The sequence below is a fragment of the Narcine bancroftii genome, chromosome 4 (genome assembly GCF_036971445.1).
Source record: "Narcine bancroftii isolate sNarBan1 chromosome 4, sNarBan1.hap1, whole genome shotgun sequence".
Taxonomy (NCBI): Eukaryota; Metazoa; Chordata; class Chondrichthyes; order Torpediniformes; family Narcinidae; genus Narcine; species Narcine bancroftii.
The window spans coordinates 48,619,782-48,638,155 of NC_091472.1; the positions used below are offsets into that span (position 1 = coordinate 48,619,782).

An 18,374-nucleotide genomic window follows, 5' to 3' on the forward strand; every position below is an offset into this window, starting at 1 on the left:
TCAGCTTCGTGGCTCGATGAGGGACTTTTTAGGAATAAGCCCAAATTCATTTGTATCTTTTTTTCCCCCATCGTAGATTTAACAATAACAACTTAAAGATTCCTGAATTTGTCGATCAACCGTGGCAAATCTTTCGCCATTCTGGTCCAAGCTTTCAAAATTAGCAAGGGCTTCGTTCATTTATGAAAGCGCTTTTGTCAACCCCTTAACAGAGAACCTCTTTTGTGCTTCCTCCTCTTCCCTCTTCTCTAATTCTTTCTTCTTTTAATTTGATCAAGTCCTCATTAGTCATCAACTTTTCTTCCTTCTTCATGCTAGTTGATAACTTTAATTTTTAACTCCAAATTGAGTGCCTTCCTCAGCTTCTTTGCAGACCTATCAGCAACGGATGGGTTTTTCCTCTTGCTCGCTTTTTTTTTAAACCGCGCTTACAGAACGACAACTGAGCAACAGACACCATCTTGCGTATGCGCAGATACTTATTTTTTTTAAAAATTGGTTGTACATGCAGATGGACGCAAGTCACATAGGTCATAAGTCAGGGAGTATCATAGTACCTGAAATACTATGAGCATCGACAAAGGTCAAGGAAACGCCAAGATGGAGGGGAAAGAAAGGAAGACAACAGATTGTGGGAAAGCCAATTGAAAGATGGAAAATTGATGACTGCGCAGAAGTTGTTGCCCTCCCAGCTTTTGGAGAGTGGGAATTGGACAGAGTCCATTATTGCCCCCCTTACCCCAGCTCCAGGAGAGTGGGACCAGGGCAGAAGCTGTCACCATCCCACCCCACTCACACCCACTTCCAGTTGACTGGGAGTAGGGCAGTAGCTGTCGCTCCCCCCTCCCCCACCCTCCTACCTCTAGGAGACTGGAAGCAGCGCAGAAGCCACCACTATACCACCCCAACCAACACCAGAGATGGAGAATACAAGCAAGCCAGGAGAAAGGAATGCAGGAACACAGACAAATCTCACCCTTGCAACACCACCAGCTTTGTCTGAGGAGACCTCACTCCCAGAGGAAGATCACCTTTTATAGTGGCGCCTGAAATCTGTACAGTTCACCAAAGTGGAAGGCATGAAGACTCAGACTGATTGACATTGGACTGCAAAGACTACTAACTGGAGACTCTAATAAACTACAATGGAGATTAAAATAGCAACTCTCAACATGCACAGTGACAAACATCTTATGCAATGTGTAAAATGCCTTGCAGTACCTTGCTGAGATCAAGGAAGATATGATATTCATACAGGAATGTTGGTTGCCGCACCTCAGGAACTATCAGAGGTGCTTGCGTTGGTGGTCTTATGGGTCATTGGTATGGTCAGGGCGGAATGATTGTTACACCTCCAGTCTGGGTATCCTGTTGCTGGGAGGTTTAGGAGGCATCTCCTTGTGGTAGATCTAACGTAACACAACTCTGGCTGATCAATGTGTATGCCTCACCCTTGTGTACAAAGAGGCTGGCTGACTTCTACTAGCTTCCACCATTGTTGGCAATGTCTTGGCTGGTCATTCTGGTTGATTACTTCAATGCATTGTTGATGTGGCTAGACAATCCATTGGTGTTGACAGTAGAGGGAACAGCTCCTCCAGACTCCTGAAGGAAGACAGTAAAGGATGCATAGCTGTGCAACAACTTCAGTAGATCATCTGGGACAGACTTTCTTTTTGTGTCACAATGAGAACCATGATGTCACGCCAGTAATTCTACTCTGACCACTACCTTCTTTAAAGCTCCTGTCACCCACAAAAGGACGAGAAGGTGGGCAAGTGAACTTGGAAGCTGAATACGAAATTGCTGACCCCAGAGAACATTGAGGAACTAAAGGAGAATTAACCAGATTGGAGAACCATGAAACCCTCCCTTGATTCCCTGGTAAATTGGAGGGAAGCAACAAAGGAGAACATCAAGTGGTTCATTATCCACAAAGCTGTTTGGAGAGCAAGATAGAAGCAGAGGAAACTGTGCCAACTTCAGACTCACATGCAGCATCTCATTCTTCTGTAATTGAGATGAGTGCATGCAAGAGACGAATGCAGAGAGATGAAGAGCTAGCAAGCCTCGCTATTCACCTCAGACTCCTTCGAGATTGTCTTCTAATCCAGAATTTGCACAATGGAGCAGGATGACGCATGCTCAAAGTTCTTCCAAAAGGTTCAGAGGTGGAGCTCTGTGATCCACAGCATGAAGGAAGAGGATGGTTCAGTCACATTCTCACAGAAAGACTGAGTCAGTCAATCCTTTCAAGCCAATCCATATGACATTAAGGCCCCAGACAGCATGCCCTCCCAGAACCTCCCGTCCACTCTCATGGAGGTCTTGGACAACAGCAAGTAGAGAGTTTGGACCCACCCATTACCATTCTTTTGTGTCGATTGAAACTCCTGGAAGCAATGGCTTACTGACTGCGTTGCACACAGCTCTTTGGAACTGGGTGGGTATGAACCTGCTGTAAGTGTACAAAGCTATGCTCCTGGCTCCCAGTATGTTGAAGAACGCCATCTATGACAATGAGCACCATCACCCTCATTTTCAAAACAAGGGGGAAGAAATGGAAATCCAAATAATTTTTAACAAGTTCTTGTTCAAGGCTACGGCCAAACAGGTCAAGTCAACACTAAGACAGATGATTCACCTTAACCAAATGTTCTGTTATGAACAGGAAATTTTTTGACAGCCTTGCAATGCTCAGAGATACATAGCTTATCTGTAGGGCAGGAAGGTGAGCACCTGCATGGTCAGCTTAGACCAGAAGGCTTTTGAATGGACATCACACACATACATGATGGACATGTGTTCTGAGGAGGGACTCCACAATTAGATTAAACTGCTCATCACAGACATCCATAGTGCAGTGCAAATCAATGGGTCGTAAACCGATAGCTTCCCCTTCAAGTTAGGTGTCAGGCAGGGTTGCTCAGTCTCCCTTGTCCTGTTTGCGTGCTGAATCCAACCGGAAGGATGAGGGCATGTGGAGTGATACTGCCAGGCATTGGAGACACTTACTTAAAGCCTCCCTGTACATGGACAATCTGCAGCCTATTTGAGTCAGCATCGGGCATCAGGGTAAACTGAAGAGCAAGGCAATGCTCTGCAGTAACTGGTCTGACCAGTCCACCATCCCATTCACAGTTAGATAGGACTACCTGAACGTGTTGGATATCTGGTTTCGAGGGGTCGCAGTGTGCCACAAAAATTGGTCAGAATGGATTGCAAAGGTCCATCAAAAATTGGGTCTGTGGATATGGTGCTCCCTCTCTACAACAGGAAAAATCTGGTCATCAGGTATGAGGTGCTGCTGTAAATGGGGCAAGTGTGGCTCTTCCCCTGCACCTCTGTCCTGGTGGTTACCTGTGCAGTCTTCCAGATTACATGGGGATCCAAAAATGAAAGCATCTAAGAGGTCATCATGGGCAAGCCATCAGACAATGGGGGCAAAGGCATACCCAATGTGGCCTCATCCTGATAACCACTGTGTCAAGTTGTACATGGAACCAAAGTATAAGGGCACAGGTGCCGCTATGTGCTGAGGTTCTACCTATCCCAGGTGATGTGAAAGAGTGGGTTGGTCCATTGCCAATAATCTTTGTGGAATAGCTTTTCCAAACAAAATCCTGTGTCTACAAGCTCATCAGGCAGCTGTCAGCAAGAATGTCCTGCAGAAATTGAGAGATGAGGGGTCGATGGATACTGTGGAGTGATTCTCTGAGCAGACTGTCCAGGTCATCTGGTAGAATGCCTCATCATTAGTGCTCATTAATAAGCACAGGTTGTGGCCTAGCTGACAGTGAAAGGAGCCTCTCAGTCAGATTCTTCCTGAAAGACAGATATATATCACCCACAATGTATGTTGTCCCCAGGTTGACTGCAGTGGTGTGGAGACAGTTGCCCACCTTTTTTCAGAAGAGTGCATAGAGAAGGATGCAGTTCATCCCTAGCAGGATGTTCTCCGGGATGCATGCAGAGACAGACATAGAGCCACTGAAGAATCATCAACTTGATGGCCTGCTGGAAATGTGTTGATCTTTCAGCACACCGAGACATCAGTGAGGGAATCTGCTGCACGGCTGGCACGTTTCAGGCTGCAGGTGTCTTGAAGGCCTGGTGCAGCCGACTTTGGGGCATCGTGGAGAAGGGGTCACTCTCTTGAGCCCTTTCCTTTCCAGGCACTGAGGACATGAGACCAAGAGGGAGTGGTGGCAATGGAGTTAAATCATGAACAAATGTACATCAATGGAAATATTTGGCTAAGACAATGGTTTTCTTTTTGGTAAATAATTTGTTGTGAATAAAGTTTATCTTTAGGAAAAGAAGTACCTTTGCTAGAAGACAAAAAAAAGCAAAGCACTACAAATCAAAGAAAAACTGCATAGAAACAAATCAGAAGGGAAGGAGAACTATTTCTCAGTTGATCCTTCACAAGCGCTTTGCATAAAATTCCCCTTTTCTCTTTGCCAATTTTATGACTGTTCAATAGCAAACAGTTCCATAACTTCACACATGGCAAAGCTTTAACACTCTCAACAAGTTTGATCAACTAGTTTGTTTCCAAGACAACTAAAAGCCAATCATACTAAACAAGTATTTTCTAAGAGCATCTGGACCTGCATATCAACATAGAAGGCTTTTAAAAAATGTCATTATGAATGAGAAAATAATCACCCTATAAGCATCAACAAAATGATTTCAGTCATAACCTAACCCAAGTATTTTTGAAACAGCTTTTAATGCATTTTCATTCATTTAACTCATCATCATATCCCTTTTTAATTAGTATTTCTACTAAAGGATGCGCAATCCCTGTCTTCCTTTCAATCTAAACAAGTCTATCTTATAAAAAAGTAAAGTAACTATGAAATGTAGAAGTTTTGTTAACTTTTTTCTCTGCACCCAATTTTATTTTGAATTCTCAATTAAAAATATAAAGAAAACCCTATTTTTGAAAAAAGGTCCTTTCAAATTGTAAGATATACTTTTTGGTTCTGATTAATGGTCAATTGAGTAACTGAAATGAAAGCAAGTCAAATATGCATTTCAAATATCTCATCAAAATATTTGAAAACATGCTTTTTACATTGGGTGTATAAACTTATTAAATATTTGCAGCATGGATAATCATTAACTCACATTTATTAACTTCCACATCGGCCAAAGGTTCATAGTCCCGTGCTTAAAAAAGGAAAATTTCTTTTTGTCACTTTTCACTTGATATAAATTCATGAAGCCAAGAGGAAACATATATCAGAGTTTTCTTTCTCTCATCTTTGTGGCGAGAACATCATTGAACTCCAGAAATTTGCAGCAAATTGTTCAATTTGCAAGATTACTTCAGTGGTAGCCACAGGTCGACAACACGGTGGAGGGTGGCAGTAAAGTTAGACCAGGTAAGAATGAAAGATCTTGCATCCAAAATGAACATTAATGAACAAATTTCTTCTACAAAAAAAAAAATGTTCTGAAAGCAATTTCTTTATTTCATTTGCAAATGTAGTTTTAGGCTTGGTTAAAAATCTCAAAATGGGATATAATTTTTCATTTATTGCATCGTTTCAAGATTTTAAGTAAACATGCTTTTTAATGAAAACTACAACTTTGTCAATATTTCACTGAACAAATAATGTCCTTTCGCTGAAAAAATTCTACTTACAGGGCAGTTAAATCCTTCTAAAATGTAAGATCACAACTCCTCACCCCTCAAACTATCACAGACACAAGAATACTTTACGTTAAAATTCAAGATTGAAAGTAGAGGTAAGTTACTTCTTTTAAAATCTTGAATGTTGGCAAAAGCAAATTTAGAACAGAAGAAAAAGATCAAGCGGAGAATAACTAACAATTATAATATGGTTATTTTAGTGAAAGGCACGTCCAGATAGCTTTTAGCTTATATTTGGTTTCAACAGCAAATGGGATGAGGTAATACAGCTGCCATGACACCAACCAATAAATTTATAACCTGACATTGACTATGCACAGTGCATATCTTCTGGAGTATCCGACACAAAGCAGAATTAGAATGATTACTTGCAGATGAAAGTTGGAAGTGAACAATTTACAGCTTTCCTAATGATAAGAGTAGAACCAGGCAGGCAAGACAACTTGAACAATAAAATAGATGTGCAGGTAATCAAACAAACCTATTCTTCTGGAACAGCCAATAAGCTCCCAAAATTTGATGCAATTTCAAATAATTAATCTTTTTTAAAAATGACCTTTTGTATATTTTTACATTTTAAATGTGAATTATCATGTAATTTAATGGCATTTGTAATTTTAAACTTGTGAACAGTAACAGCATTATCTACATTTCTTCAAATCTTAGTGTGTTAAAATTCTGATGGGCTTTTTTAAGTGCACGAGTCTTTGTAATATTAATTTATAATTTACTTGGTATTTTTAAAACTGTTCAATATCTTTATATGAAAAGGTCAATTTATCTTAGATATTTCAAAGTATTTTACTAGTGTGTCCTTTTCCAGTCCACATGGCTATAAATATGACACCATTTAACATAAATTTTAATATAAAGATACTTGATAATTAATGCCATACATTGCTGTTTTATGAACCTAACTGGTCAATTAAAAAAAAAATTGCTTAAAAAAAATCATTCATGCTCCCAGCCTTTTTCTTTTGGTTACAAAAACTTGTATTTAGCTAAATAATACAATTAGTTTTCAGTTTGCTTAAAGTAGCAGAAAATCACATCTAACTGAAACTGAACACTCCACACATGTAAGAAGCTCCCTTCAAGGTTTTATTTGGACCTATGGCCTTTAGTTCCAGCATTTATTTTGCAATAATTTTCAGAATATTGAAGTAATATTTCAGATTTGCCTTTCCCATCTCAGACTTTGCACAAATCTTTTTCCTCAGCTTTAGAATTAAAAAAAAAACATTTAATTCTTGAATTTGCCCACATGACCCAAATCATTCAAGATGCTACAAATAATTGAAAATTAAATGTTAGATAATCAAAAGAAAAGATGCACCTTTCATAAAACTGTACTTGTGTTGTAATCATACTAGAGATTAACTTTTCCCATAAATAAAATGTACATGAATAATGCTGCTAATTTTGTTTTCAACTATTGGTAACTATTTTTCCATCACAGATTAGCATCAAGAAGAAATAGTGATACTGTTGCAGTTATGGAAGATTAAAAAGTATTGAACATGAACAAGAGAACAGCAGTGTTCATCAGGTGTAACAGCAACTCCATTTGGATGGCACTGGCTTCCAGTGGAGTCGCTGTTACTTTCGATGGGCACTTACAGATCAAGGATCCTTTCCCTGTTGAAAACATCATTTCTACAAAGTAACTTTCCCAATGGTATTATTGATTTTCCAGTGGTAAAGGTGAACAAGACTATGACCTATGAATTGACAGCCAGTGCAATAACTGATTTGCCTGTCAGTTCTATAGGCCACTATTTTGTCCATCACTATGTCCATGATCAACTCAATCAAAATGGCATTTTTTTTTTTAAAAATGTATAAAAGTATGAAAGAATTCCTCTGTAACAATTAAAACAAGTTTGTTCCTCTATACTTTAGGAAATAAAACATTTTGTATGCCATACAACTTGTTATTGTAGATTGCACTTGAACAACAAAACACAAGAAAGTTCAAACAGGTTTACTTTCACAATTAGACACGACATGAATATCCAAGCTCAGCTTTGGGTTGTTGGCATCTAGTGATGATCCAAACTAAGGTTATGGGTGGGTCGGTGGGGGTGCATGGGGAAGGGGCCCCAGGGCAGGGATCAGCTCTGGTGCAATCCAACGCATGTATAAAATCAATAATAAAGTGGTTAAGTGTGATCAAGAACAGGATATTGAATAGAAGAAAAGGCCACTTTGAGAATCTGAAAATACTTAAGAAAATGAAAAATTGCATCGACAAAGATGGAGGGAAATTCTGCAATTCTCAAAAGTACTGCAGAAACTCAGGACACGCAAGCATCCATATGAAGTAAAAGGCAATCAATATTTCAGACCCGAGCTCTTCATCTGGAATGAGAGGAAGACTTGTGACTTTAAAAGATTTCTGGAAGTATACATTCTGTTAAATTTCAAGAACAAATAAAACATTAACATCGTGGACAAAATAAAAGGAAAAGTTAAAAACAAGGAAAAAGGCAATCAAAAATTATAAAAATCAGACATTTATTTCAAACTAGCAGAAACAACTATGGTTTCTCTATTTACATATTTGATGAGCCTAAGAGTTGAGAGAAGCAGTAAGAAAAATATTAAATAATCAAACCCTCAATGAATATGTTAGCACTTTATATAATACTAATAAATGCAGTTAGGGGACAAGTTGGTGAATAAATTGCTTGCCGCCTATAAGGTAGCAAGGAGATTTTTGGATTAAAGGGTCCCTATTCACAACAGAAGGTGTGTATCACAAGATAAGCGGTTTGATCCCAGTATTACACCAAAAGTGTGAAATGTAGACTCTGAAATGAGAGATACAATTTCAACGATTGCAAGATACCTCGTATTTTGATAGTGTGCAGTAGCTAGGGTTTATACTGAAGAGGATAACAACATATTACAGGAGACCATTAATAGACACGCAGAACCAAGAAATAATGTGTAAATAAAATTTCATGCAGATAAATATAACATATGAATATTTGGAAGGAAGAATGGAGAAGTCACTTATTACTTGGAAGATGCAAGTGTAGAGAGAAAATATGAACAAAGCAACCTCAAGAGTAAAAGTGCTCCAGTCACCAAAGGGTCTGTCACAAGTTAGAAATTTCATATTTAAAAAAAGCTCATGTTTGCTTTTCTTTACCACTGGAACCATAGAAATGACAAGGGTGCATATGAAGAAGGATATGGGCCTGTAACGACTGATTAATCAGGATGTCACCAGAAATACAAGGGTCTATTTAACAAGAAGGAAAAAAAAAATCACGGACTATCTCTTTTCTCTGAAGAAAAAGTTGAAGCATTTTGAGAGGCCATTCAAAACAAATATTTTCATTTTAAGCCACCAAGAAATCTAAAAGGGAATTCAGAACAATAAAGATGGTAGAAAAGTGAATCTCAGTACCACAGCAAGCATGTGGTTGAGGCAAATAGTACAAGTATGATTAAGAGGATGCTAAGCAAGCAGATCAGCATAGTTGTAGAGCAATGACTACACCAATCCTGAACTCAAGTGGACTCAATGGGTCGAATGGCCTAATTCTCCTCCTATATCTTATGGACTTTAAATAGTTTGCACATTCTCCTCATGACCGAGTTGAGTTCTGTTGGGTACTCCAGATTCCTCCCACATTCCAAAAGGATGGGAGCTGTAAATTTCCCCAAAGTATACCTTAGTGGCAAAAGGACAAACAGGAGTTTGATGGGTAAGAGGGAAAGAACAAAGATTACAGAGGAATGGAACTGAGAATTACTCCACTGGGATTTAGTATGGACACAATGGGATGAATAGTTTCTTCCAGTGCCATTAATTACAAGCATTTGATTGAGATGAGGAAAGATATGGGACAGCACGAATGAAGAATGAAGTTCTTCAAAGACTGGTTGAGCTTAGAATGCATACATGTATGCAATCTATTAAAAAAATAGAAGAACCATGATGCCAACCATTTAAGGAAAATCAACCATACAGAGGAGTCATCAACCAATGAGTTAAATAATTGTTGGCACTAGAAAAGATAAAACCAAGAGGAAGTCACTGTGGTAAGATTTTGAATTTGAGATGCCACAAAGGTTGCTGCCTGTGAGGTCAGGGGACAAAATGGACAGCTAAATTGTTGCAAGACAAAGTAGAGAGTAAAGAATAGATATTCATCGTGACAAAAAGTGGAAAATGAGACCGCGCAGGATCAGTGAATACAGTTCACAATTTGTATTATCAACTTAGATTGCAGAATTAAAAATAAATTCTCAATTTACAGATGACACCAAATTAAGTAGAGAATTTATGCTAAATTTCTTACCAAATTGAGGTAGGATTATACTTTGGGTAACATGTAGTTTTAGTTACATAATAAAAAGATTTAAAGTCGTTCCATCACAGCATCAGAGGCCAAAGTATGATCATGACCTTGACAACAGTGTGCAGTATGCACTTCTCCCACTGACTGCATGCATTTTCCCCAGATGATCTGTTTCCTCTCAAATGCCAAATGTGCTAATTTTAGATTAAATTACCACCATAAATTGCCTTCATATGGGTTGGTGGCAGGAGATTAGGAAGCTTGGGTGGGGGGGGGGGGGAAAGAGAGGGGGTGCAGGGGAAGAGGGGAGTTTGGTTTATATCGAGTATGCGAGATAATGGGATTACCATAGATGGGCACTTGATTATTGGAGATAGTTTCATCCAGTGCCATTCAGTCAGACAGATTGATCAACATAATTCATATCACTCCAAATATGTCCTGCATATCTATCTCTGCACAAAATGCAAGAGGAACATTTTCAATATTAAATATACTATTTAGTTGAATGTGTCTGAGAATTCAAAGATTTTCTTTAAAATAAATATACTTGCTTACATTAAGAATATCTTTGACAATTATAAAAATGTTCCAATTCCAGATGGTAAATTTTAATACCTTTGCTAACTTTTTAAGCATGTGCTTACAAAGCATTAATCATATGCAAATATCTATACTGCCACATTGACCACCGCCAGTGGGCTGATATCGCCTCAAACCGTGCATCTTGGCGCCTCACAGTTCGGCAGGCAGCAACCTCCTTTGAAGAAGACTGCAGAGCCCACCTCACTGACAAAAGACAAAGGAGGAAAAACCCAACACCCAACCCCAACCAACCAATTTTCCCTTGCAACCACTGCAACCGTGTCTGCCTGTCCCACATCGGACTTGTCAGCAACAAATCAGCCTGCAGCTGACGTGGACATTACCCCTCCATAAATCTTCGTCCGCGAAGCCAAGCCAAAGAAGAAAGAAGAATTTATAAATAGAAAGTAACAAGAGGGTTTGGAAAAGGTGTGGAAAAAGCTGACACAGATAGAAACTCCAAAGGACATGGAACATAGATTTTTAAGAATCATATTAGCTCAAGGTACACAATTAAAAAAAAGGCCAGCATTTCAGGATAAGTGAAGGAAAATACTAATTCAAGAATGATTAGGATTGTGATGATTTTAAAGCCCATGTCCATTCTCTTTCACAAATGAAAAGGTAAAGGAGCAATGTACGTTGGTGTAAAAGTAGCAATGGTGAGAGGTTAGTGATGATGACTAATATGGATCAGAGCATTTTAATGGAGTGAAGTTATTGAAGTTATAATCTTAATGTGCCATGGAAATTCAAGGGTTGAAAATTCAAATGGTTTAAACACACTGCCCATAAAACTCCCTAATCACTTCCTGATTAACTTATTTTCTGTCATACGTCAAGTATCTTGAGTGTCGTAGCATTGCAGTTATGTTCAATATGCTACTCATTTTTTTTTTAAATGTAGAGGATTGAAATGATCGAGAAATATTGATCAACTTTGTTTGATGCTTGTGATGGGGGATTTTTACTTCCAAAGTCCTTAATTTTGGATAAACTCTCGCTTTTCTAGAAAATAATCAGATTTTTTGAGGTATTTAACAGATGAATGAGAAACTTCAATTTTTTGAGGTATTTAACAGATGAATGAAATGTTGCAGTCAACAAGAACTTCTAATATTCTGACAAAGAGCACGTGTCGATACCATGAGGACTGAAAGCAGAATTGTAAGTTGGTCAGAGGAAAGAATGCTTCTACCTAATTCTCAAGAATTTAAAGTGGGTGGTACTGCATGTTGCAATTCTGGATCTACTTCTGTTCAATCAGCAACAGTACAGGATAATGTTATAGGGAAGGTAAATACCAAAATGATCTGATAGGGCAGAATGACCTGTGCCCAGTTGTAACTGCTATATTGTATCAAAACTTAAATCTACCATGTCTATGCAACCAAATAATATTCAAGATTTTTATACAGTAACGCAAAAATGCACATTCCCGTACTAAGCTTCAAAAGAAAAATCAAGACAGTTTAATACTCAAAACATATTTTAGACATTCTCATGAGAATTATCTTCCTAATTTGTCAAGCCCATCTTGTTCCACCCTTTTTCAAAGCATTGCAGAATATTAGTCATAACAAAGGACTGATAGCATGTTCAAAGTCCTGCTTGGGCAGGGATGCCACTAATGCTGCAATAATTTCCCTGTATTAATGAAAATCTAAAACTGGGTAAGGCTGCAAGCGAAGTGAAGACTTTATCCTTCAGAAATCTTGATCTTACAGATAAAATACTTAAGATTTGCTTTATCATGTCAGAATGTGCTAAAGTAAGTCACACAATAAATTTGAGTCACAATGAGCACCATGCATGCAAACATTTCTTCTGGCATACCCCTCATTGTAGGGAATAACAATGCACTACTCTGAATAATACCTAGCAACTACGATACAGGTCATAGTACATTCTTCACACAGAAAGTTAAATCACCTGGGCAGTATTATAATTTGGTTAGAGGTATAGAAAGAAAATGCGCTTCCACCCACTCTTCAACTTACACTGTTTACTTTCATAACTTGCACACCGCCGTCATTTATTATCTTGGTGAATCTGTATCAAGTTATACTAAGCTCAGTAACAAATAATAGATCAGAATGAACTGAAATGGCCAAATAATGTTACCCACATCTTGTAGCATATTACCAAATCAATTTACACAATCAACAGGGGAGGAGTGAAGGAATGCAAAAAGGAAGAATAGTGTAAGGGGAATGAGCAGTACGAAGGGAAGGAATGGTGTGTTAGAGGAACAAGAGAACTCATGAGTCAGGGTTGATGAGTCAGGTTAGGGGGCACAGTTGGATGTAAAGGCATGAGTGGGCAGGGAAGGATGACGCAGCAGAGAAGATAATATGCAGAAGGTAATGAGCAATAAATGGGCAATAAATGCAGGCCTTCTAGCAAGAGTCACATCCTGAAAATGAACTCAAATGAGAATCCTCTTCCAGCATCCTTGTAGAGCTCCAGTAAATTAGTCAAACATAGTTGTCCTTCCATAAATGCCATTTTGAATCGGTTTAATTTTCTTTAGATTTTCTATATATTCTACTCTTACCTCAATCATGGATTCCAGCATTTTCCCAATGACAGATTTTAGGCTGAGTGACTGGTTTCCTGATTTTTACTCCCTTTTTCCTCAAATGTAAGCATTGGCATTTTTACCAATCCTCTGGAACCTCTCCAGATACAGAGATTTGGTGGATTATAACCATTAAAACACTCAGATACAGGCCATTAGGTCCAAAGGACCTATTGGTTTCTCACCCCATTAGTTTCAAGAGTACATTTTCCTTTACAATAGCAATTATTTTTAATTTCTACTTTCCTGTAACACCGCGTTAATTATTATTGGGCTATTTTTGTATCTTGTAAGTCAGATGCATAAATATCATTTCGAATCTAGGTTAGTTCGCTATTTCCAATTAACACCCCATCTCATTCTCCAAGTGACTAATGTTTACTATAGCTTCCCACCTCCATTCATCCACTTGCAGAAGCTCATACCTCTTCTACATCATTAGCTACTTAGCTCATATTTTATCTTTTTCTTCCTCGTGATTTTTTTAGTCATCCTTTGCTAGCTTCCAAAAGTACCCACTGTTAGGTGAATGGAATGGTTTATAAATATGTCTGGTTCCATGAAGATCAGGATTACAAAAAGGGAATTGAAGTTTTAGTTTTGTAAAAAAATGTTCTTCATTTGCTGAGTCACTGAGAACAAATACAGAAACATATACAAATACTTTCAAAGCATCTTACTTGTTAATGAATGGTTCTCCAGTTTCTTTGTGGTAAAAAACTGGAATAGGAACACCCCAGCAGCGCTGCCTTGAAATGCACCAATATGTCCGTCTCTCCAACATGGTGAGCATGCTGTTCATTGCAGATTGTGGTATCATTTCAACTTTCTTCATCAATTCCTTAACCAAAACAAAGCAATCATGCATCATTCTTTTCAAACACATGACAACAACCCTGGGCATCGTCCAAAGTTCAAACAATGCTCATTCAAAAACTGTCCAGCCACCAGATATTCACAATTTTATTTACAACCAGAATATTTTTATTTTTTTTATATAAATCACAGGATTAAGTCCAATAATAGCAATCATTAGCCTACAAGATGCTTCTGTGGCCAGTGGTTCAAATAGGACTACCAACTTTTGCCTGCTCCCATACAAGAGCGCCCAGACTTGTGTATGGCACTCCCAGTGCAAGATGTTCTGAATGACAGATGCTGGTGCATTGGTTATTCTGCTGTCATTGGATTCCACTTGGGATGAAATTGTGGAATCCTATTTTGCTAGGATTCTCCAGCATGATGCTCAAGGATTGGAGAGGTAGATCCCACGCAAACATGCCTATTACTAAATATATTTCAAAATCTCACACTGCAGATTAGAAGGAAAAACTCAGGGTATTTATTTTTAAATTTTACTTTGATATTTTTGAAATAGTAAAATCTTGAGGTGCTAATGTATACCAAAGGCAGAGTTTGACGTATTTTTGAATGTTATCAAGTGATTTAGTTCAGAAAATTTACACATAGATAAAAGATCAGTCATGATCTTGTTGAATGGTAGAGTAAGCACGAGTCAAAATGTCCTACCCTACCATTGCTTCTGTTTCTTTGTTCTTATAAAGGAGGTTCAGCTTAAGGAAAGAACCTAATGTCAACATGAAAAAAATTGATCCACACCTCTGAATTTCTACATATGTAAATTCATTGAGCACCAGTAATAGTGCCTGAGAAATCAGGAGCTGTTTTGCTGGGAGAGGTGTTCCAGCTAGTCAGAGGTTTTAAACGAAAGCTGATAAGAGATACTAGTGTATTGCAAGGAAGTGGGAAAAAAAAATTCATGAAAGAGCAAATTTTGAAATTTTACAATAACAATAAGATGAGACTACAGGGTAGCAAGTCACAAGAATCAAAGTCTGAAAGGAAGGGAAACAACAGACAAATAAAAGTGACGGCTCTCTAAAGTCAATGCTGGCAAATACCGTAAAAAGACAAAATTGAAAGCACTTTACATTGATATAAACATCTTTCAGAACAAAAATGAACTGAAGGCATAAAAAGATAAATAGCTAATACAATGTAGCTATGATTATGATGTGCCTGCACAACTACCAAGCTCAGGAATTAAATATCCATGGAGCTTGACACTACCCACAACAAAGCAGCCCATTTGAATGTTGCCCAAATACCCTAATTATTCATTCCACCTATTACTGGTGGCTTTCAGCTATAGTGTGATGTGCATCTGCAAAGTAAACTGCAGTTACGCAACTAGGTTACCATGATACAACTTGTCAAACCTACCACCAAAGAAGTTCAAAGACCACCATCTCAAAGTTGGACGTTACCCTGCTTTGAAAATGTATTGCCAGACCTTCATTGTTTGATCAAAATGGTGGAACTCCCAACTCAAAAGCACTATAGGAACTCCTCTAATAGAGCGACGAAATAGATCACCACCATCTCAATCACAAAAGGAATGGGTAATAAATGCTGAAACAAAGTAGAAAAGCTGGAAGCAACCAGCCAGTCGAGCACCATCTTTGGAAAGAGAACCCAATTACCAACTCCAGTCAGCGACCCTTCTTTAAAACTAAAAGGCAATGACCTGAAATGTTTACTGGATTTGCTTTCCACAGAGGCTGCTTCATGACAAGAGTTCTTCCAGCAGGTTTCAAATTCCAGCATCTGCAGTTTTAGTCATTTTCCATTATTAGGCAATAAATATCCAGATCCTAAAAATGAAGAAAAAAAAGTGCCTTTTTTGTCTTAAATGAGTGACCCTGATTTTTTTTTTTAAACTAAATTACCCAGATATATGATACCTGGAAATATCATCTTCATGTTTACCCTATCAATCAATCACTACTACTCTTCCAAAATCAAACTGATGCAAAACCAGCAACTCCAACTTTTCCTCAGAAGATAATTTGTCCATTCCAGGTATCAGACCAGTAAATGTTCTCTGAACTGATTCCAATGCATTTATATTTCCTTAAATAAGGAGGCCAATACTGTATAGCAAATCACCAGATAAATGAGGCATGGTCTCAATACCTGATTATCCAATTCCTCTTGCAAAAACTATAGTTTTGTCACCTTTCTTAATTATTTGTTGCATCTGCACAATAGCCATTACAGTTCATAAACAAGGGCGCACAGATTCCTGTATTGAAGTATCCCTCTGGATCTTTGTACCCCTTAATTTTCCTCAGAGCCTCCATCTCTTACACCCTATGTTTTCTCTATCCCTTCAGACCTTTTCCCCTCTAATTCGGAATCCTATCTCAATTAATCCTGACCTTGACATGGCGTTGAATTCATCTCTTAATGCCATCTCTGCCTCTGTGCCGAATTTTTTGGCTTGGAGGCTTCACCCCAAACCATGGACCCTTTCAAGAGTCTTTAGTACTCTTGATCCACCTGGACGCTTCCCTCTGACTGCTTAGCCTCTCTAGATCCAGGCATTGCTAGAAACAGTCTCAACTTTTCCACTCCACTCTCATTACATGTTCAAACTTACCCCTTTCTGAACTGAGAACAAAATCTGATATAGGTACACAATCCTTTATCCGGATCCCTTGAGGGACAGTGTGTTCCAAATTTCGGATTTTTCCAGATTTCGGAATGCCAGATTTAAGCCCACCCGAATTGTGCTGCCATCTCCCCCCCCCCACCCCACCCCCCGGCGCTGCCAGTCTCCTGCCTGCCTGACTCGCACTGCCGGTCTCTCCCCCTCGCCTTCCCGACTCACGCTGCCGGTCTCTCTCCCCACTTGCCGGATTTTGGAGCTTTCTGGATTTTAGATGTTTGGATAAAGGATTGTGTACCTGTATCATCAATCCTCTGACAAGGTTAGTGTTGTGGTCTGGTAAATAGATCTCCATCTCATAAATGCCAGATATAAACTCTGAGACACCTCCTCATACATCTCTTTGGATCGTGATCATTGAACATCAGGCCTTTGCCTATCAGACAGTCATGAACCTAATTCCCTCCACTCTTTCAGCCTTTGTGACCCAGCCCTGCATAACTCAATTTTATTTTGTGTACAAAATCCACCAGCAAAATTGCTCTGAAACTCATTGTTTCAGCCTTTTCTTGTATCACTAAACTTATTTCTTCCTATCCTGACTCTATTCTGAACCAGTGGCCTCCAACTTTTAGCTGTGGGGTCTTGGATGCCCTCCTTCACTTTGACTGTTTCCTTGGTCCCACCAAGCTCATTTTCACAATGGACACCCCATCTGGATAATCTGAGGGCCCTCCATCTCAACCTTGAACAGAGACCCAGTTTCTCTTCACCACAATGAACAACTCCCTCAAGACCACCCAGATGAAATAAGGGATGGAAACAGTGGAACCAGATAGAAGTGGGTTACCTCCAACTGGAAAAGTCAAATGTCCATGCCATAGGATACAATGTGTGTGTTTATATTAAGGACACCTCGCATCACCGCGATTTTTTTGTCCCTCACATCACCGCGCACTTTAGGACTACCTGAACTGTTTCTACCGAACGATGAATACGCGGTGATGTAGGGCGATGCGAGGAATGCGAGGTTACCAGGAAGTCCAATGAGCAATTGAAAACCGCGAGTGAAAAATCGCGACTTCCGGTGAGTCACCCGCGGTGTTTCCACTGCGAGGTCGTCCCTCGCATCACCCCGCATTGACCACCTCAAAAGTAGGACGCCGGAGCACCTCGAATCGCCGCACATCGGCCACAACCGGATGTGTTTACAGTGCAGCCAGATTCAAGGTGTCACCACGCATCACCTCGCATTACCTCGCATCATCGTGCTTTTCCCGGCTCAGTAGAAACACCCCCATTGTTCCTCAATGTACATTTACTTCACCCTGACAATGGAGGAGGGTAAGTGCAGAATGTGTCAATGCACGAATGATGAAGTGAATTAAAATGGTTGGCATGGTTAAACTAGTTCTAGCTTCGCTCCCCCACCTCAATCTGGTTCTACCATTTCTATCTTTTTTTAAACCTACCCCCATTCTTACATTTCTCTTGCCCCTTCCACAGTTGTCTCTCCCTCTGTCTGCATCACTCCCTCTCCCATCTTCTGTCGAATATCTTATCACCTCTTAGCTCTTCCCCTGCCTTATCCCCTTCTTTTGCCTATTCCCATTAATATACAATATCATCCCTCTGTAGTTTAGTCTTGATAAAGGATCCCAATTCAAAATGTCGACTGAACTATTCTATGAGTTTAATATGGATACTGCCTGACCTACTGAGTCCTTCTAGCTTCTTAGTGATTGCCCAAATATT

The 18,374-nt window shown here is 39.1% G+C and overlaps 1 protein-coding gene and 1 long non-coding RNA gene across 4 annotated transcripts in view; one reads left to right on the plus strand and one right to left on the minus strand.

Moving 5' to 3' along the window:
- Positions 1 to 18,374, minus strand: part of iars2 (isoleucyl-tRNA synthetase 2, mitochondrial) — a 136,290-nt gene that overhangs the window by 84,814 nt on the left and 33,102 nt on the right. For all 3 annotated transcript variants that reach the window (XM_069931232.1, XM_069931233.1, XM_069931234.1), the window contains exon 12: positions 13,828 to 13,988. In XM_069931232.1, coding sequence (XP_069787333.1) covers positions 13,828 to 13,988 — 161 coding nt within the window. The remainder of the gene's footprint in view (positions 1 to 13,827; positions 13,989 to 18,374) is intronic.
- On the plus strand, positions 5,152 to 7,579 carry LOC138759834 (uncharacterized). Its single transcript, XR_011355132.1, has 3 exons — positions 5,152 to 5,393; positions 5,659 to 5,760; positions 7,125 to 7,579. It is a non-coding gene; the product is annotated as an uncharacterized lncRNA (long non-coding RNA).